We start from the raw sequence: 21,668 nt of genomic DNA, 5'->3' as shown, positions 1-21,668 counted from the left end.
TTGAACAGCCATGTTAGAAAAGAAGATTTCAAAATGCACTAAATACAGAGGAAAAGACATTCACACTCATTTGACATTCAGATTGTCAAAATGGTGTTGAAAATGTGTAAATATACCAAGTGCTGGGAGGATGTAAAACAATGATAATTCTTGTATTCTAGAAAAACAGCAGAGAATGAGCTAGTAAAGTTGAAGATAAAGAAGACTCTCTGCCCCAGCAATTCTACTTTTAGGTAGTAACCTAAGACACTAGTGTACACATGCGCCAGGAGGCACACGGCAGAGACACTGGGGCCTGGGCTCGAGACCGCCGCAATAAAGCAAGTATCTCAATAGAGCAAGTCATAATCATTTTGCTGGTGGAGGGTCTTTCCTTCAATATGTACAAAAACACAGCATCTGTGAAGTGCAATAAAGTGGCACAACAAACTGAAGTATGTCTGTACAAAAATACTCATAGCTACAATATTTAATATAACCAAAAATGCAAAAATGCCCAATGCCAGTTAATAATTGAATAGAAAACTATACTGTGAGAGGGTCTTATAACTAGTACCACACAGTAATGAAGTCATAGGTACGCACACCAACGTGGAAGAATCTTCCAAATATGATTTTGTTTTATGTATTCTCAGCGTCTGATCATAAATTTTAAAGGTTAAGTTAAAGGAGTGTAGAACAGTAAAGGAGTACAGTTCCCAAAGCCTGGCCCTGCTCTCGCCATTGAGGGTCTGAGGGTCATTTGGATTCTGAGACTCTTGAAGCTAGTGGCATATTTGATACAGAAGTTTTGTAAGTTAATTTTTGTAAGACATACTACTTTTCACAGTAAGTATACATTTCATAGTAAACATTCTAAGAAATTATATTTATGTGTATGAATCAGAAAATATACATGCTCCCTGGTCAGCAAAACTAGTTCTATTTATCTTCATACATTTGTTACAAAAGTCATATGATTGCAGACGATGGACACTGGAAAAATGACATGAATCATTACAAGGTTCTTGGCATGTGCATGTGTGTATGTATGTCATCATATATGTGACATTCCACACTACAGAAGTCACATGCTTACCTTATATGCCTCCTCACTGACAGCTTTGATGTTGGCTTCTCTCCATTGTCCTGGCACCCCATCAATTACTTCACGATAGTTCACATAGTAGCCAGTAATTTCAGCCCCACCACTCTTATCTGGTTGCTTCCATCCAAGAACCATGGAGTCACGAAAACTTTCAATGCAAGTGATGTCGTAGGGTGGAGATGGTGCCGCTGTTGCAACATGAACAGTGGTGAGTAGACAGAAATGCGTCTTTGATTCTCTGTACATCACACCTGTTTCACTGGTGCCGTGCACGAGGGCACTGAAGGGCACTTGTGGTATAAAACTAAAATGCGACACTGATCGGTAACTTGGCATCTGACTTGGCATGTGGGGAAAAATTGACATGTGGTGAAAAGTACACTGAATTATTATTCTAAAGATAAAAAGAACCTGCCCCCAACCCAAGAGAGAAATAAGCTTTAAAATACTGAAAGCAAAATAGTCCAATATCCTGTGAAATGATTCTGTTCCCCTTAAAAAGGAGTATTTTCCCCAAGATATATATATTTTTGTTTTATCATGTCATTTTGTTTTTATTTGATCCTTGAGGAAAATGGAATGTGTACATCAATTTCTGCCTCAATTCACTTATTGAGAATTTCCATGTATTTCCAAAGAGTTAGCATTCAACCTTTCAGGCACAGGTACCCTGGTGAGGCCTTAAACTATGCAGGTTCTTAGTGCACAGCACTTTTTGTCTCACCACCTTCAACCTGATGTGGGAATATTATTCATACAGCATGGAACACTGTATTGCCGTCTCTGTGTTTGTTAGTGCCCTGCCAGGAAAATATCTGGAGGATGTTTCAAAAATCTTTCTTCATCTATGTGGCTTTGCTGATCAGCTTTTCACTGAACTACTGAAATTATTAGCTTTTCATAAAGAAAGATAGGGTGGAGTAGTGAAAAGAAATCTAGCCAGATATGCAATAACATTAAAAATTTTTTAATATTTATTTGGATTATTGAAGATAAAGATACTATCTCATTACTATTCAAAAAGACTCTCAGAACAGTAACTACTTTAGAAGTAAAATATATTTTTTCCCTCTCCCTATTCCCAACCTCCTTCATTCCTTACGTTTAAAAAAAAGTGCTCGCTGTCTCTCTTTTTCCCTATTTCAGAGCAACTTTGAATAAGAGTATCCTATCCTCTACTGAATTGAAGGGACAAATAAAAGTGTTAAAAAAAATAGAGCTGTGATAGCAGTTGGAGGTGAGTATAAATAGGGGAAGATGAGAGGCAAGTTTTAATTTATCATAATACGCTTATTATTTCATTTTTCTTTGATAAAATACATTGTCTCCTAAAATATATGTCCCAAGTACCAAACATCTGATTCAGAAAGTTTTTGACTTCTGATAAATAGTCTTAAATCAGCACTGGGAATGTGGGTAATGTGTCACAGGATGTAGCCATATGTGACTCTAATACCCTGTTGAACTTTTCATGGAAACTCAGAGGGTACTGTTACTCTTAATTATTTGAGTTAAATGTGAAGGATAGTTTGAAAACATGAGAATGAACAACAGAAGTTAATAACCATTGATCCTGATAAATGGTTAACCATGATCTGATAAAATGTCATTTCTTTGTGAAATATTTTCCCTGTACATGTACTAAATATGAATATTGCCAAGATCCTCACATGAGCTATGAGGATCAAATCCTTCCAGCTCTCTCTTCACCAAATGAGGCCAGAGGTGTATCTGCCTCAGAAATCAAAAAGGACTCTATAACCAAATTACCTTAAATATGCTATTATCACCAATCACAATGAATTATGTATAAAAGCCAAACCCATATAAGTTTATAAAAGTATTGCAAATAAATAGTTGAAAACACAAAATGAAGAATAAACATTGATGAAAGTGGACACGGATGGAAGAGTGTGATCTGGACAATGAGAGGTGAGGACGCGGATGGAGACAGATGGAACAGTTTTACTCTCTGAACTCTCACCTCTGTCCTTCTTCTTTTTCAGGTCATCAGACTTACTTTTCTCCTTAAGATCTGCTTTCTGTGGTGATGGGGCAAGCTCTTCCTGAACTGTTTCACTTACTTTACTCACTTCTGTTTGGCCCAGGTTGTGAGAGCTACTGGGTGGTGAAGGTTTGTTAAGTTTGCTACCAAGTAAAGCATCTTTCTCAAAGGCTGGCTGGGAGGTCTCATGCATGCCTCCCCGGGAGTCTGTTAGTCCAGCAGGTGCATCACTCAGTTCAGGCCACACATCTGGAGACACTCCTCCCCCTACAATCGCCAGATAACAACAGAAACTTTAAGCCCAGACATACTGTATATGCTCTTATATAATAGAACAAAGGAAAAAACATAGGACCACAGACAGAACAAAAACAATCTTGGTTTAATGGAAATCACTTGGATTTGCAAGAAATATGGAGAGCATATGTTTCACATAATTTGCACCAAGGAAATATTTCAACTTCTCCATATTCTGGAAAAAGCATTGAGAACAGAAAACTACACACAGAACAGGAACTATTTTGATTCACAGAACTCAAGTATACACAAGAGAAAACAAATCTCAGACATTTCTCGAAAGATATAAGTCCTATTATTCCACAGAATGGGAGTGGTGGGGAAGGACCATAAAATACACAAGACATATAATATAACAGCAAGAATCCCAATTTCATAAACAATTATGGAACATTATTGAAATATCAATGGTGTGTACTTCCCAATCTCAAAGTAACATGTTCACTATCATCTATATCACAGATAAATATTTTTTATTTTCCCTAGGGTATACATTTTTGTTTCTTTATATTATTTTGTTTTTGTTTGATCCTTGAGGAAAATGGAATGCCTAAATCGATTTCTGCCTCAATTTACTTATTGAGAATTTCCATGTCTTTCCAAAGAGTTAGCATTTAACCTTTCAGGCACGGGTACCCTGGAGGACCCTTATAACTATACAGGTTCTGAGTGTATAGCACTTTTTGTCTCATTATCTTTAACCTGATGTGGGAATATTATTCAAGTAGCAAAAAATACTTTATAGCTGTCTCCATGTTCGTTAGTGCCCCGCCAGAAAAATAAATGTTAAAAAGTAATATGGGCCCTGGCCTGTGTGGCTCAGTTGGTAGGAGCATCACCTGCAAACTGCAAGGCCGCAGGTTCAATTACTAGTCAGAGCGCATACCTGGCTGTGGACTCAGCCCCCAGGCGGGGTGTATATGGGAGGCAGACCATCCATGTTTCTTGCTTCGATGTTTCTCTCCACCTCTCTATCCCTCCCTTCCCTGCTCTCTAAAATTGATAAGCATTCCCTTGGGTCAGGAGAAAAAAAAACCAAAACAAACAGAAAGTAATATAGGATGCTAACTGAAGACAATAAATATTTAATAATCTTTCTCTTTAAATGTGTTACGATATGACATTTCATTTTGATTGTTCTGAACTTCCTGGGTCCCTTCCTCATGTCACCTAAGATTGGGAGGTACATGATATACATACATATGATTACTTTATTACTGGTTTTATTCTACGGGTTATTTGCATACAGAGATGAGACATGATTAAGCAAACACATATGTCTTTGCAGAAATTTTAGAGGAGTTTATATAAAGCATGTTAATGTGCTGTTAGTGAAAACAAGCGAGGCTCCGTTGCAGATGAAATGGCTGTTAGGTACAAGATGATCTGTGTTACAGGTGATATACCACTTCATGGAATTGGATGGCTCTTTATGTTCCCGTGATGAGCACAAAGTTAGAATGGAGTTTCACACAATGGGAAATATCTGAGGAAACTTGCACTTGTGAAGATGAAAGGCTACAGATGCATATAAACTGGGTAAGTGATGAAGATCTGTAAAACGACAGCTATGGAAGGTTAGGTGTCACCTGGAGCCAGAAAAAATGATCACTTGAGGATGGAATCTATGAGCAACATTAGCAGCTTTAGACAGTTTCTGGAGAGAATGGCATCTCCTTTATAACTTAGAAAAATTCATTTTTTCCTTAAAAAGTTGTGTATAAGGAACTTACCAATTGCAGCTTTTACTTCAATCGCTTCTGAATCCTGTGAATATTCACTAAGTCCAGCTGCGTTAACTGCTCTGACCCGGAAGATATAACTTTGACCAGTCGCCAATCCATGGCACGTAAATCTGAAAAGGAAAGAAAAATTTTAAAAACTTCCTTAGGAGGAAAATTAGAGAAGATGATTGTTAGCTTAACTGAATGATCAGGCTTTATGAAAATGAATCATTTTTTAAAAGGAAGAAAAAGATGCAGAAAGATGCAGACAACATTTGTGTTTTAGACAAGCAGGCAGCTCAAGCAATTTTTTAAACTCACTCTTTCAAGCAGTGAGGAATTCTGCTTTCCCCTAAGTAGCTTAACCCTCTGAGCCTCTCTGTGCTCATCAATAAGATGGAGATAATTATGCCTACATAATAACTTTCATGTAAATATGGTCCATAAGATATTTAAAGTACCTGTTAGAAGACCTGCATATAGGAGGCACTGAATAAATATTAGGAGGTATTAATAATACTATTAATGGCTATTTCAGGTACGTACTCATAGGCATAGGCACAGGCTGGTCCTTGTCATAGAGGCCTAGTCACTGCCTTCCTGCATTCTGGGGAGGCACCATTACTTGAGAAATTGCACTAGAATTTGAAAGTAAGGTGAAAATCGACTCCAGAATTACCATTTAGATAAAAAGATCCAATAACAAGGTGTGAATTCATGAGCAGTTTTACACAAAACAACTCTTTCAGAGTCATTATGGTTACAAAAAGCTGTTTAATGAATCACTGTAACATTTTAATCCATTCTAAGGACTGTAACCAGAGGAAATAACAGATCTGCTAATGACTCTATTGCTGTTAGATGTGAACATATTTAATAAAGACAACCATAATCTAGATTCATCCTAAATTTAGGCCAACCCTCACATCAGCTCAGTTCAGTGAATATTTGTTGAGCACTTCAGAGTTGCAGACACTAAGCCAGGCATCGTGGATGCAGTGATGAGGGAAACATGGCGCCCATCCTCGAGAAGCTGCCCATCCATTTGTGGAAAGGCAGACTTTGCCTGCCCGCTGTGAGTGTTTCTAGACAGTTCCAGGAGAATGCTGGAAACTCAGAGTGAAAGTGAAATGAGCAAACAAGCTACATGGATGTTTTGTAAAACACATTGCCTTCTCTCATTAATTGGTTTGTTTCTATTCTCTAATGCTCTAGGAGAGGTGTCCTTGGACTTAGAAGCAGTCAAAGAAGGTGCTGCCTAACATGCCTGCTTGACGGTTTTGAGGGTGGAATTCTCTCAGGTTGGTCCTATGTCAAAGGAGGTCCAGATTCTGGGTGCAGGCCAGAATTCATCATAAAGCTTGCAAAGCTGGATGATAAAATATTTGAAAGCAAGAAAAACAACCATCCTCATATTAGAAACAAAGAAGTGGCAAAGTATTCTGAGTGTCCTTGATTTGGTGTTATTCGTGTCTCCTTCGTGTAACCACGCTGATGTTCAGAGCTGGTAAAACGTTGATGCCCTTTCTCTTCATTTAAAATGCCTGGGTCATTTATGTTAGCTCAAGCCTATTACATCCTTGGAATTTAGTATGAAATGTCAGAAAAGAGGGAAAAGAACCAGGAGACAGCTATAAAATAAACTGTTGTCATAGCTGGCATTAAGTATTTCTAAGTGTTTAATATAACAAGTAAGCCTTTTTTTGAAATGCATCGCAGTAGACCTGTTCAATTTTAAATCGATTTGGATATTTAAAGTTCAATGTTTTTTTGAAAAGTCTCCCTCCGTTGGATGTTTGTGCTGCTCTGTGGGTCCATGGCTGTGTTTCCTCTCTGCAGCCTCTGTGGCTCTAGAGCCAGACATTCCCCCTCCCCCGCCGCAGCCGCAGCACACACAGCGCAGTTACCGTGGGCCCTTCACCGGGTTGTTGTTGCAGGGCTCCCATTTGCCAGAGCCAACAACGCTAGACTCTATGTAGTAACCAACCAGCTCTTTAGCATCTTTGGATTCCTCCCATGTAACTACCACTGATGTGTCTGTATTCCTGCTCGGAATGATGTTGCCTGGGGCCTTGGGGATATCTGAGGAAAGAGGAGAACGATGTTCAACTCAGGGTGACTTCGGAACATTCATTCCTAACACATATTGCACACACATAAATTTTATCCCAGTAATCGTGTCAAACACCGTTGCTTTATTTTACAATATATTTGTTAAAACTAATAAATATATTAGATTGGGAGACTAGTGATAAATTAAATACTCAGAAACACACCAACCCACTCCAGAAAAAAATACATTAGCAATACTGTTAAAACTCCTGGTTTACTTTCATCACTTAATAATTAATAATAATACATTTTTAAATTGATTCTTGCTTAGGAATTTTCTTTTGAATTGAAGTAAAATAAGTTTACAGTTGTTCAACCAAACTACACACATACCAAGTTTGTCCCCGACCACAGTCACTTCCGTTGCCTCTGATGGCTCCCCAACTCCTGCTGAATTAGAACAGCGGACACGGAAGCGGTAGGACTTCCCCTCGGCCAAGTCGAAGAGTGCAAAACGGGGAGATTTCACCGGGAGCTCAGTGTTCACGCGCTGCCAGCTTTCTGTTTCCACCTCACACTGCAGGCAGACAGTGAAATCCACTGAAAACACGGCAGGGATAAATGGGAACTGTAGGCAGGCGACCTCCTAGTGTCATTTATCTGTCAACAAACTATATATATATATATATCCTGTTATTCTCCTTGTCTAGGGGCTGTGGGGGATTTGGAGGATTTGAAGTCCACAGCATAGGTAAATCAAATACAGCTTTGTATTTTTTGACAAATATGCCACTTTAATACTTCCTTCATTTCTACTGTTAACTAAGTAACATCACTGACCTACTTACAAAGTTTCTTTATTTAGAAAACAGTTTGGGATCAGATAGTTTTCTAATTCTTAGAGTAGGTAATTAAATTTAATATGCTATGTTAGACACTTAATTTTCATTGCACTGTTATAAATTGTATTACTTGACTTATTCAATGACTCATAACATTATTCAGGCCTGTGCTCAAATATCACCTCCTCAGAAAGGCCTTCTTGATTGCTGACTCCCTATCAGCAAATATTTCTTTGCTGCTTTCTCATCAATCTCTATACCTTACCCTGACTTACTTTTTCTTCAGAACACTTATCATATTTGAAATTAAGTTATTTATTTGTCATCTCCTGCATTGGGAAGTGAATTCCAATTAAATAAATTCAGGACACTGTCTTGCTCACTGCTATACCCCAGAGCTCAGAATCGTATCTGGCACATAGTGGATAATCAGCAGGGTTTTTTTTCCTGAAATGAATACATTTTTCTGAATTCTAAATGAATGAATAAAGGTAGAGAAAGATAAAGATATTCTTTTTTCCTTGCCCATGTTTTGGAGTAAATAACAGAAAAAATAATTTAAACAGATTCTATTTTTGGAATTAAAATGATCTAGAGTGACTTTGCAGCCCTTGAATGAAGAGTATGGTGAATATTTTAGCTTTGACAGAGAATGTGGTGAGAAAACTATCAATAGTCCTCAGTAATCCTTTTCCCTTCTTCTAACTTTCAATTCTGCCCAGGATCAGTAGAAGCAATATTGCTACAAAACTTCTTAGCAGTTTTAACAGACTTTCCAGAAATCCAAATCTTGTAATACACTGATCAGCCATCAAACATGATTCATTTTGGGGCTTATAAATGAACTGGCACATCACGCAGCATAATCTTCACTGACTTGAAATGAGAGGCAACATGACTCGGTGAAAAGAAGCCAGAGGCATCAATTCTGGTCCAAGCTTTAATAACAAGCTATGTGACCTTGAGAAAGTCAAACAAGGGTTCTCGGTCTCAGTTTTGTCATCTGTAAAATAGGTAAATTTGACACGGTAACTTCTAAAATTCTTGCAGTGCCTTTCATGGTAACGTCATTTGTGTGGGAGATGGTACAGAGGATAAATGCTCCCTAAACAGTTGATCTGCTGACCATGTATCCAGAGGGATAAAATTGTCCTGGGCTTCTAATCCTTTAGTTTATGGCTTTAATTCATTTTGACATATTCTCCCCTGGGCAACACATAAGCAATTATCAGTCACTTACATTTTCAAAGCAAAAATGGTAGCAGTCTTTCACCATGCTAAGGGCTTTATTCACCACTGTAATTCTTCAATCCTCTAAACCAGGGGAGTCAAACTCATTTTCACTGGGGGCCATATTACCCTTGTGGTTGCCTTCAAGGGGCCAAAATAATTTTAGGACTGTATAAATGTAACTTAACTACTCCTTAACTGTTAAGGAGTTGAAATTACATCCAGCCCTTGGAAGACAACTGTGAGGCTGATGTGGCCCCTGGTGAAAATAAATTTGACACCCCTGCTCTAAACTGTGCTCTGAAATAGGTGTTATGGAGACAGTATTGTGGGATTCTTCAAAGTTTTCCAGAGAAGAAGACTTAGGCTTTCGGGAGGTGTAAAAGCAGCAATGTGTCATAGTTGGATCTACATCAACCCGAGCCAGACTGCTGGGTTCAAATCTTAGCTTTGCTTCTTGCTGTGTGATCTTGGGCAAATTATCTACTCCACGAATGCCTCAATTTCCTCATCTACAAAATAGGCATGTTGAAAATAAAAGTATTTCCCTCTTAGGGTGCCTGTAAAAATTAAGTGGGTTGACATGTGTACAGTGCTTAGAACAAAGCCTGGTCCTGGGTAACATTCCTGCTGGTGCAAACAGAGCTATCGAGTGGTGCTGTCCTTGTCTCTGGCACGACCAGAGTTAGACAGGGGAATGGGAGGAAGAGCTTGAGACAATAAGACACCTGAGGAAAAGACCACAGGAGGACAGGGAGGCTGGGAGCACCGCAGACCGATTCATCCGATTCCCGTGCTAATAAACCGCTCAGTTTCAACCATGTCAGGCCTTATGGACATGGTGTTAGAGACTGTAATCCTGTGGCCATGGCAGGCAAGTGCTTCACATGCATGCAACTCCCAGGTGGAAAGTTCCCTGAAGAAGTGCAGCATGGTGATAACCCAGGGGGCAGCACTGCTGTGGGCATGAACATTCTGGAGATGGGAACTTGCCACAGAACATGGGTACGTGAATATTTCCCTTTTAAAGGTCAATGTATTAGAAGTGGTTCATCAGAAATAATTTGAGACTCAGCTCAGAGTGGTTTGGATCGTTCTGTGAACGTGGCCCGGGTCTCTGGACGTGTTCTGCTTCCCCAGCACCTTAACATCCTGGATGTTTCGAATGTGCCACCTGTGCCTGTACAAGCCTCAGGCTACACAGTTCACTTAATGTTGGTGATAGGTTCTTGGAAACTCACTTTAAGTGAAAGGTTGTATAATAAAAACAATTTATCATAAGCTAATTGATATAAACAAGAGTTATACTTCTGCAGCATATTTCTGGTTACAAACCCCACCAAATATCTAAATAAAGATCTAAAACATATCTAATATTAAGCACTGAAATAAATGTACATATAAGAATGATTAATTAAAACAAGCAAGAATTATTTTCCAACCTGCTTTTCCAGTTCAGGGTTGTGGGTGACCCAACCTTGTCCAGGCAGCTTAAGACACAAGGCAGGAACCCACCCTGGCCAGGACACGCTCCCATCACAGGGTCACCTGCACACACCCACACTCACTCAGACTGGGACACTTCAGACACCCCAGTTCATCTCACATGAATCTCTGGGATGCAGGGAGGAACTGGAGCACTTGGGGGAAACCTACTTAGAAATGGGGAGAGTGTGCAGTCTCCACAGAGACAGTGTCCCGGGCCAGAAACCAACTTTTCCCCCGATTAAGGTTATAATAATGAAATGATGTTGAGAGAAACTTATTTGCGGACCTGCTGTACTAAAAAATGTCCCTTTCTGTTCCATACTAGTAGGTATGCTGATAGAAGAATACTTAAATTTTTAACCACAGACTCGTATGTGTTTAGGTCTAGGGAAGTTACAGACTATTGTGGAGAAATTAAGAGTTTATGTGACCAGAGGAAATGTTCAACAGAAGCCAAAGCTGTCTCATCTGAAGAAAGCGTCTCACTGCTAGGCTGGTACTAGGTCATTATTACAGGAAGGTGGTGATTACTGTCACAGTTCTTACTCACAACTCCCTTCCCCTGGAGCCCTTCAAAAAGATTCAGTCAGGGTGTGTATTAAACACAACCAGAAGCGAACATTGATTGTTCTAGTCTTGCCTTCCATTGAAAAAATTTTAATTGAGACTAATACTCAACTTATATTTTATTCGAAGTTAATATCTATAAAATATATAAATTAATAACATATAAAATGTTAACATTAATCTGGTGAAATCAGCCTGCCTTGGAAGATACACATATTGCATGCTGAGGAGATGATCCATTTACATTGCCAACTTGCTAGGGATAAGCAGGAAGTGAGGCGTCCTCCTGAAGGACATGAGCTAAATGTTCTCATTAAAGAAAAGTAATTAATAAAGTGAAACCACAGACTGTAGCATGTTAAGCCCCAGTACACTTTTCTCAAGCACCACTGATATGATATAATTAAAAGGCCATAAAGATAGTTGCATATTATTTTTATTTTCATATTTTACCTAATTTGCATACACCTGTATATCTATATCTATTCTCTTATGATAATTGTCAGGATGGTGACCTAGTTGGAATTCTAAAGTTGAATGATCAGAATAGCATTAAGATAAAAGGCAGAGGCTCTTAGGAAAATTAATTGAACTCCATAATATTTTTGCAAAAAAAAAAAAAGAACTTTTCTATGATTGAACTTCATAATATTTTTGCAAGAGGGAGAACTTTCGTACAATTTTGCTATGAAAGTAAGTTGTAAAGTAAATAGTATCTTATCAAGCTATTGCACAATTTTATAAAATTTTCTCTCAAAGACAAATACTATATGATCTCACTTACATGTGGAATCTAAAAATAAGCAAAAAAACAAACAAACAAAAACACCCTAATACCACCACCTCCTCCCCCTGCAAAAAATGCTGAACTTAGTGATACAGAGAAGAGTTTTGTGGTTTCCAGAGGCTAGGCAGGGGTGGTGGAGGGTTGAACACAGCAGATGAAGGGGGTCAAAAAAATATAAATTTCCAGTTATAAAATACAGTCACATGTACAGCATGGTGACTACAGTTAATAATGCTATATCATAAAACTAAATAAAATATATTAAAAGGTATGAATACTTTTTTCATTGATTGTTCTAAAAAATGGTAGAGAGCTGCCAGTAAAAATATAAATATTTTTATATATAAAATAAAATAAACTAATATTTTTGTTTCTCTTTTCAATTATATCCTAATCTAAACTTCTAACAAATTGATTTTAATCTTATTTTAAAATAAGTTTATTCTATTTACTCATTTATTTTTATTGAATGAATTTGACTTGTACATTGTGTAGGTTTATGATATACAGCATGTTACTTTGATACACTTGTATATTGTAATATAGTTGCTAATGCAGCAGTATTTATCACATAACTATAGTACACATTATTGTCTATGTGACAGGGGAATTTGAAAGTTAGAGATTTTAACCTTAGTTGATAGACTTAAGTTGATAGATTTTAACACGTGTGGAAAGCTGTTATTCCAGGGCCTGGAATGCATGACCACAGCGACTCCAGTAGGTCCACAAGCAATCCAACCATGGTCCCCCACGGGGGCCCCCCATGCGTCTACAAAGTAGACAGCATCTGAGCCATTGTGTCCCAGGTGATGCAGATAAAGAATTGTGGATCAACAGATAAAGAAGGACTAGGAACATTGCCACTGGACTGCAACTCTTATCCAATGAATTTTTTTCCAAACTCCTTACTTACCCTTTCTTCTCCTTATAAAAAGTTGGGTTGAAATGAAAAGTTAAGATGGTTTTTGAGGGTACATAAATCTGCCCCTTCCCACTGTCTTTTCAGATTGCTGGCATCTGAATAAAGTGCCCATAAAGGGCGAATCCCAATCTCTACTTATTGATTCTGGAGTGATACGCAGCACAGATGCCAACTTTTCTGGTTTCATGTGTTCATCATATTGTACATTAGATCTCTATCGCTTACTTACTACTCACTACAAGTTTTTATCTTTAAGCACTATCACTCTTATGCCCCCTTCCCCTCACCTGCTAACCACCACATTACTCTCTGTTTTTAACAATTTACTTTTTTAGAGTCCACATATAAGTGATATCATACAGAACTTGTCTTTCTCTGTCTGACCTATATCCCTTTCAATAATGTGCTGAAGGGCCATCCACGTTGTTGCACATGAGAAAATATCCTCCTTTCTCCTGGTTGAATATTGTTCCATTGTGTATATGTGCTGCTTCTTTGGTACCCATTCATCCACTGAAGGGCATTTGGGTTGTGTCCATACCTTGGCTATTGTAAATAAAGCTGTGATAAACCTGGGAGTGCATAAATCTCATGAAAATCCTGTTTTGTTTTGTTTTTGTTTTTTTATCTCCCTCCTCCTCCCACCCTCATGTCATGTATTTTTTGAAAACATTGAGTCACCTCCAGTATTTTTTGTGACGTCAGTGCCCTTATCTCTATGACTTACATTTAAAAACAGCCAGTATCTGATTCCTTGGTCTGGGGCCTTTTTAAAATTCTGTTTTAATTTCCTCTGGGGATATACCCAGTAGTGGAATTGCTAGATATATAGTAGATACATGTTTCATTTTTTTGAGGAACCTCCATATTGTTTTCCCTGGTGGTTGGACCAATTTATATTTCCACCAACAATTGTTTTATTTACCTAAAACCTCATTTTAGGTAAATTCTCTTTAGACACTCTTAGTAGCAGTTATCCTGTTAGCCAAGGACTTCTCCCACTCCTGGGCGCTGTGCCTGTCCTGGCAGGTCCTCCTGTATGGCTCTTCTCCATTTCTTGGGCATAAATACTTATTAGAACTCCCCTCAAATGTTGGTACATAATAGGTTCACATACCGTTCTCATGATTCATTCATTTTAAGGCTTCATTGAACACTGCCCTCTCTAACATAATATAATTACAATATATTTGCAAAATACTTGAGAGAAAGAATTAGCCAATATCTCAGGTTGTTTTTAACCCCTGACCCTTTGACCTGCACTTGGAGTAGTGCTAACCAAGCATGTGGCAGCATGTGAGCACTTTCTGTCCTCAGCTCTCCGGCCACTGAAAAGTAGGTTGACTTCTACTCCTCTCAGCCATCTACCCTCCCTGATGTTCATGCCCTACTGCAGAAGGACAAGAAGTAGAGGGAAGAAAAGCCATTACTAGAGCAAAGGAGGCAGGGAGGTCTCCAGAAAACAGCGTCACACAGGAAATCCACAATTTCAGGAACATCTCTTCATAAAGGGGTCATGCTTTGGGGTCTGTGGAGCCCTAGAAATCTATAGATGAGCCTCGGGGGCCCATATATCCCCTGGACTTTCTGGCAAAGTTCTGTGTGATACACATTTTTCTGTGGAGATTGTTCACAGTTTATATGGTTTTAAAGAGTTCAGGACACAGGGAAAATTTAATCTCCGCTCTTTAAAAGAAATCTTCAGAAAGTGGTGTGAGGGGATAATGCTGATCCCAGAGTCTTACCTTTTCCACGAAGTACAGAATGCCCTCGTGGCCACGCTGCTTGGGGGGCTTCCAGCTTAGCACCACATAACTCTGGGTGGCCTCAGTGACAGAGAGGTCTGTGGGAGGCCCAGGAACAATACCCTCTGAAAAACAACACGGAAAAGTGAGGAGCATGTACTTGGGTACTCAGAGTCACAGATGGTTCCCTATTCCTGGAGGAAGACTTAACTGATGCTCCATAGAATAAAGAAGTACCTTGTCTCTAAAATTCTTCCTGAAAGTCATTCATTCATTTTACTTTCTTTGTTTGACAATTTAAATTTCCCTGATAAGTCTAGTACCCACCTGACTCTATACATACTTATTATAAAATAGGGTGGGGCAAACATAGGTTTACAGCTGCGAGTATGTGAAAGACAGAGTTTATCCTTGTACTAATATTTATTAACTGCTGTATTTTTATATAAACAACTGTAAAAGTACTTTGCCCCACCCTACATTATTGACAATGTTCCCTGTGTGATACTGTACATGCCTGTGACATTTCGTAACTACTAATTTGTACTTCTGAGCACCTTCACCTTTTCACCCAGTGTCCCAAACTTCCTCCCATCGGGCACCCATCAGTTTGTTCTCTGTATCTACGAGTTCATTCCTGTTTGGTTTGTTCCTTTATTTTACTTTTTAGATTCCACATATAGGTAAAATACATCATATTTGTCCTTCTCTTAGCATAATACCCTCTAGGTCCATCCGTGTTGTCACGAATGGTAAGATTACCAGATTGTATAAAAAGCAAGATCCAACTATATGATGCCTACAAGAAACATGACTTAAATATGAACACACACATAGGTTAAAGGCAAAAGAATGAAAATTGTATGTCATACTAAAACCAGTCAAAAGAAGTCTGGAAAGGTTATATTAATACCAAAGTAGAGGCTGGCCCAGGTGTGCAGGTGGCAGCTGGCAGATCCCAGGTGTGGGATGGCAACGGGCGGACACAGTGAGGGTGCAAGGTGGCTGACTGACCAAGGACACACATTCATTCAGATAAACCAAGCGAAGGAGTGAGCTGTGAGACAGACCGCTCATGCTAGGGTCCCAGCAACAAGAATTAAAGTCTAAAAGCACCAACTGGAAAAATTTGGGGGGTCGAGGTGCCAGGAGAAGCTTCCAGGCTCCCAGAGAGTTTGTTGGAGAGACCTACAGGGTCCTGGCGGGTGCACAGGCCCATACGCCCAGAAGCTGGCACCAGGGGGGCCCAGTTTGCTTGCAGCAAGCAGCAGAGGAGACTGAAATCCGAGAGGAGTTGAACAAATGCCATTGCCCCTCTCTGGCCTCACCTCACATATAGCGTCACAACCCAGTGACTTGGGTGGCCCTGCCCTGGCGAACACCTAAGGCTCTGCCCCTCATACGTAACCAGGCTCGAACAGACCAAAACATTATGGCTCAAGAAGAACTTAAAGCCCCAGAGCCAATACTTCTAAGAGACCAAGAGATAGCCAACCTATCAGATGCACAGTTCAAAATACTGGTGATCAGGATGCTCACAGAACTGGTTGATTTTAGTCACAAATTAGAGGAACATATGAAGGCTAAACTAATTGAAATGAAGGGAAATGCACAGGAAACCAATAGTAATGGAAAGGAAACTGGGACTCAAATCAAGGGAGTGGATCAGAAGGAAGAAAAAAATGATGAAACAGAAAAGGATGAAGAAACAAGAATTCAAAAAAATGAGGAGAGGCTTAGGAACCTCCAGGACATCTTTAAACGTTCCAACATCTGAATTATAGGGGTACCAGAAGAAGAAGGGGAACAGCCACAAGTGGAAAACTTACTTCAACAAATAATAAAGGAGAAGCTGCCCAATCTGGCAAAGGAAATAGACTTCCAGGAAATCCAGGAAGCTCAGAGAGTACCAAAGAAGGTGGACCCAAGGAGGAACACACCAAGGCACATCATCATTACATTAGCCAAGATTAAAATGAAGGAGAGAATCCTAGAAGCAGCAAGAGCTAAGGGGACAGTCACCTACAAAGGAGTTCCCATCAGACTGTCAGTGGATTTCTCAAAAGAGACCTACAGGCAAGAAGGGGCTGGAAAGAAGTATTCCAAGTCATGAAATCCAAAGACCTACATCCAAGATTGCTCTATCCAGCAAAGCTTTCATTTAGAATTGAATGGCAGATAAAGTGCTTCTCGGATAAGGTCAAATTCAAGGAGTTCATCATCACCAAGCCCTTATTATAGGAAATGTTAAAGGGACTTACCTAAGAAAAAGAAGATAAAAAAGATGAACAGTGAAAGGACAGCAAACTCACAGTTATTAAGAACCACACCTAAAACAAAAGCAAACTAAGAGGACAGCTAGATCAGGAGCAGAACCATACAAATGGAGATCACGTGGAGGGTTAGCAACAGGGGAGTGGGAGGAGGAGAAGGGGGGAGAAGGTACAGAGAATAAGTAGCATAGATGGTAGGTAGAAAATAGACAGGGGGGAGGGCAAGAATAGTATGGGAAATATAAGATCTAAAGAACTTGTGACACATGGACATAAACAAAAGGGGGGATGGTGGGAGAATGGGTGTGCAGGGTGGAGGGGATGAAGGGGGGAAAATAGAACAACTGTAATGGCATAATCAATAAAATATATTAAAAAAATACTGAAGTAGATTTCCGGGGGGGGCATTACTATGGATAAAGGGGGTTACTTTATAACAATAAAGTGGTCAGTTCATAAGAGAATATAACAATAACAATGTTTATGTATCTAATAACAGAACATCAAAATATGTGAAGGAAAACCATATAGAACTACAAGAAAAATGATAAATCATTTAGTTGGAGATTTAATCACTATCAATAATTGATAGAACAAATAGAGAGAGAATCATTAAGGATATAAAAGATTCAGCTGAAATCCCAGCAGGTTTTTGTAGAAATTTATAATCTGGTTTTACATTTTACATGAAGATGTAAAGAGTTAGAATAGCCAAAACAACTTTAGGTGAAGGGAAGATTGGAGGATTTGTATTATCTGATTTCAAAACTATGAAGCTTTAAAAAATAAATACAATACCTATGAAAGCAACTGAAAAGAGAAAATAAAATTTACCAATAGAGACTGCAGAAATAGATCTACACATATGCAATCAATTTCTGCATTAGTAGGAAAATGCCAATGAAAACCACTATGCTCCCACTACGACATACCACTATGGTATAAAACAGCACTGTGCACCACTAGGACGGCTAAAAGTAAGAAGACTGACCTTGCCAAGTACTGGTGACAATGTGGGACAACTGGAGAATTCCCACAGAGAAACTACTGATGAGAATACAAAGTGGTACAACCATTTTGGAGCATAGTTGACTGTTTCTTTTAAAATTAAACATAAACCTACTATATGACATATCCATTCAACTCATGGGTATTTATCCAAGAGAAATGAAAACATATGACCACATAAATACTTCATAAGAATTTTTATGGAAACTTTCAATGATGAATGGATAAATTGAAGTGAAATGATACATGCATCAACATGGATAAATCTCAAAATAATTATGCTGCATGAAGGAAACCAGACAAAAAATAAATATGATTCCACTTATCTAAAATTGTGGACAATACAGACTATAGTGACAGAAAGCAGGTCAGTGACGGATGACCTGGAGATTGCAAAGGGATCTGAGGAAATTTTAAGGGCCGTGGATATTTTTACTATTTTGATCATAGTGATGGTTTCATAGATGAACACACCTGTAAAATTTATCAAGTCGTATATTTTACAGACATGCAGTTTACTGTATGTCGAATATACCTCCCTGAAGCTTTTTAGGAAAAGTGATTCTCTGACAATATAAGTTACTTTATGATCTTCAGCTATTTTAGAATGTTCTTCCCAAAACATCCTAATACACATTGCACCATCGATAACAAAAGCTAACCTGCATAACGAAACAGTGGCAATAGTATCTAAGGAAACTGTAACTTTTACCTCCAGGTTCCTCTTCAGTGACAATGATCTGTCCAGTCCAGGGTGCTGAAGGGCGACCTGAACAGAGATAAAAATAAAAATCACAAACATTCACAAACGCAGTTTCAACCACACTGATAAAGTGGCCAGATTGGTCACAAATGGATTTGTTACTTAGCTGACTTATGTAATTTGCTAAAGAATCTTACTGAGCCTGTGAACGGGATTGTGTCCTTGAAGAATTCACAGTCTGCTGGAGCCTAGAAGCTGCCTGCTGCCATTTCTAGAATCGTACTTACACAAGCGAGGTGAACAACCTGTGCTCACTCACTGTTCCATATGGCTCTCCTGAAACACGTAGGCTCTCTTGTCCCTTCTTAAGGGATGGCATGTATTTGGGAGAAACCTTTCTGGAACAATTATAAGCCCAGAAGTTATTTATGAAGATGAAAGAGGACAGAGGTGCTGATCCTGCAGTAAAGCTCAAAGAAGGCAATTTATTCTCATTACATTAGAAAGTGCTGTCTACGAAGAAAACCAGTTTGAATCCTGAGTAAGGGAAATGAATTAGATGAGCAGTATAAACTTTAAAAGGAAATTCATTCCTGCGATCCTACAGACATCAGAAATAAAGAATCATTCAATTCCTGCTTTGGTCAAGGGATGTTTCACCACACTTTGTGAAAAAAACAGAAAGGTAATAAACAAGATAACTTATTTGCAATTCAAACAAATCTCATTTTCATTGGAATTTGTAGAAAAAGAATAAATGAATGTATGAGATGGAAGTCAGATGTTTGGTGCAAAGGGATTGGAGAGCTATCAAGTAGCATGATCAGAAAAAGTCTCCAGAGAAAAAGTAGCTTATTTACTTAGATTATTATGATGCCACTACATATACTTATGGTAAAAAAATAACACTGTAAATATGCCATAGACCAGCAGTCCTCACCTAGGGTGAGTTTGCCTGCCCGCGGGGACATTTGGTAATACTAGATACAATTTTGATTGTCTCTATTTTGATTGTCACAAGGTGGGGAAGCTGTGCTATTGGCCTTTAGGGAGTAGTGGCCAAGGATGCTGCTAACATCCTATGATGCGTGGGACAGCCCCCCTTAATATAGAATTATCTGGTCTAAAATGTCAACAGGACCAAGGTTCTGAAATCTGGTATAGAGTAAAATGTTAATTTCCAACAATTCTTTTAATGTCATTTTATGGTCCTTTTTATTGAGGGTGCCTTATGGTTTCTTGTGAAACAAATGCAGAGCATAATTCATGTACCATGGCTTTGACATTGATACTTGGAGGCTAAATATATGAAAAGATTATTTCTGACTGTTTATATGGAAACTCAAGTACAGATCAGATATAAACTTGTAAATGTGTTTTTCCTTTGATATAAAGAAACTCACTATACTGTGATATTAATACTCTAAATTTAAGCTTAAAAAATTTACCTTACAGTTTAAAAAACGGAACCAGAAAGAAAAGTATATTTGGAATGTGCTAATAAAATGAATAAAAATGTTCTCCAGGTTCTTGGTTTTCATATTTCATTTCAAACACAATACATGGACCCAATTTTAAAAAGCAAAGCTGTCTGAATCAAATAGAAATAAAATAAAATAAAACCCTTAGTAAATAGATGAGTCAAAAAACAAATGCTTTTTCTGTCATTCCCGCTCCCCTATGATTTTCTGATCAGTAGATTATTTCTTATTTTCTTCTCCCTCTAGAGGAAGGGGGAGGAATAACTTTGCGATGAGATCTGTAGTTATATAAAAAAGGTTCAGGAAGATCCTGGAAAATGAAAACGCTTACTTTTAAGTCTAGCTTTCTCATCTGGGTCCAGAGCAGCCACAGGCTCAGAAACACGAGATGGTAGACCTATTCCAGTTTTATTTACAGCTCGAACTCGGAATATATAAGAACGACCTTCTATCAATCCAGTGACTGGGAAACGAGCAAACTTCACAGGTGTGTCATTGCATTGAGACCAGCTATCTGTGCCCACCTCACATCTAAGGGAAAGAGAGTGGTCAGTAAGAACGTTAAAAGAAGTATGGCTAAATTAATAGTTCCAAAGCTGTAAACCCACCCAATTGCTTCAGATTTTTCTACAAAATATGTAGCTCAAGCACAGTTCAATAGTTATTTAACTGCAGGTACTCAGTTCCACTCAACTGTATGTGTCTTCTCTAACAAGGAAAGAAGCTCAGCTTCTTCTTAAACACATATATGTCCTTTGACCTGACTGAAAGCACACAGTTAAGGCGCGCTGTGTGCTAAGCACAGGAGCTTTGTTGGGGGAAACAGAAGCAGGTGGGTATGTGCAATCTTTATATTGAGCAGACTAAGGGAGAAGATTAGTTAAGCGTCCACTTAGCTGATGTCTTCAGTTCCATCCACCATTAGTGGCTCCTTTTGGCATTGTCTTTTAAAAATGGACCTGCTGTTGAGAAAGCTAACACCTTAAAAGATACTTATCTGCACTGTGGTATGGAGAGTGTTCACTTGGTGGTCACTGCATGATTTGTGGTGGGAGAGTGAGGAGGGTGCTGTAACACATTTGTTTCTTAACAGGAGAGATTGAGGAGATGCCAGGAAATTCTCGGGCCTGGCAGGGGAAGTCTAAGCACTTCAAATCTCAGATTTCTAATTGGATGCTTTTCTAGCCATTGGTGGCTGGGGATAGAGTGACCACGTCCCAGGAGACAGAGATGAGGGTTCATATCATGTTAGGAGGCTAATCGACAGGGCTTTAGAGGCTCAACATGTGATTGAAGTATACACTATAGAGATTAAGTAACTTCTCATTTTTTATGAGTAAAGTACTGCACTTTTGGTTTGTATCATTTCCTCAGCACAGCTCTATGTCCTAACTGTAGAGTTTCCAAATGATTCTCATGAAGGAGGGGGTTGCCTATGGCAGTGCAAAGGTGGC

At 38.8% G+C, this 21,668-nt stretch overlaps 1 protein-coding gene across 3 annotated transcripts in view; it reads right to left on the bottom strand.

The window, feature by feature from the left end:
• MYOM1 (myomesin 1) overlaps positions 1-21,668 on the bottom strand; it is a 158,284-nt gene that overhangs the window by 56,914 nt on the left and 79,702 nt on the right. For 2 of the 3 annotated variants that reach the window (XM_053664247.1, XM_053664246.1), the window contains exons 12-19: positions 20,546-20,745; positions 18,743-18,799; positions 14,750-14,874; positions 7,559-7,742; positions 7,021-7,195; positions 5,123-5,244; positions 3,072-3,359; positions 1,079-1,275 (exon numbers count right to left, since the gene is read on the bottom strand). In XM_053664247.1, the coding sequence (XP_053520222.1) occupies positions 1,079-1,275; positions 3,072-3,359; positions 5,123-5,244; positions 7,021-7,195; positions 7,559-7,742; positions 14,750-14,874; positions 18,743-18,799; positions 20,546-20,745 (1,348 nt within the window). The remainder of the gene's footprint in view (positions 1-1,078; positions 1,276-3,071; positions 3,360-5,122; positions 5,245-7,020; positions 7,196-7,558; positions 7,743-14,749; positions 14,875-18,742; positions 18,800-20,545; positions 20,746-21,668) is intronic. The other variant, XM_053664248.1, reaches the window with a different exon arrangement.

The sequence above is a fragment of the Artibeus jamaicensis genome, unplaced genomic scaffold (assembly GCF_021234435.1).
Source record: "Artibeus jamaicensis isolate MK-2021 breed Jamaican fruit bat unplaced genomic scaffold, CSHL_Jam_final contig_354, whole genome shotgun sequence".
Lineage (NCBI taxonomy): Eukaryota > Metazoa > Chordata > Mammalia > Chiroptera > Phyllostomidae > Artibeus > Artibeus jamaicensis.
The sequence above is the reverse complement of the archived record's forward strand: the minus strand, read 5'-3'. Positions and strand labels throughout refer to the sequence as shown.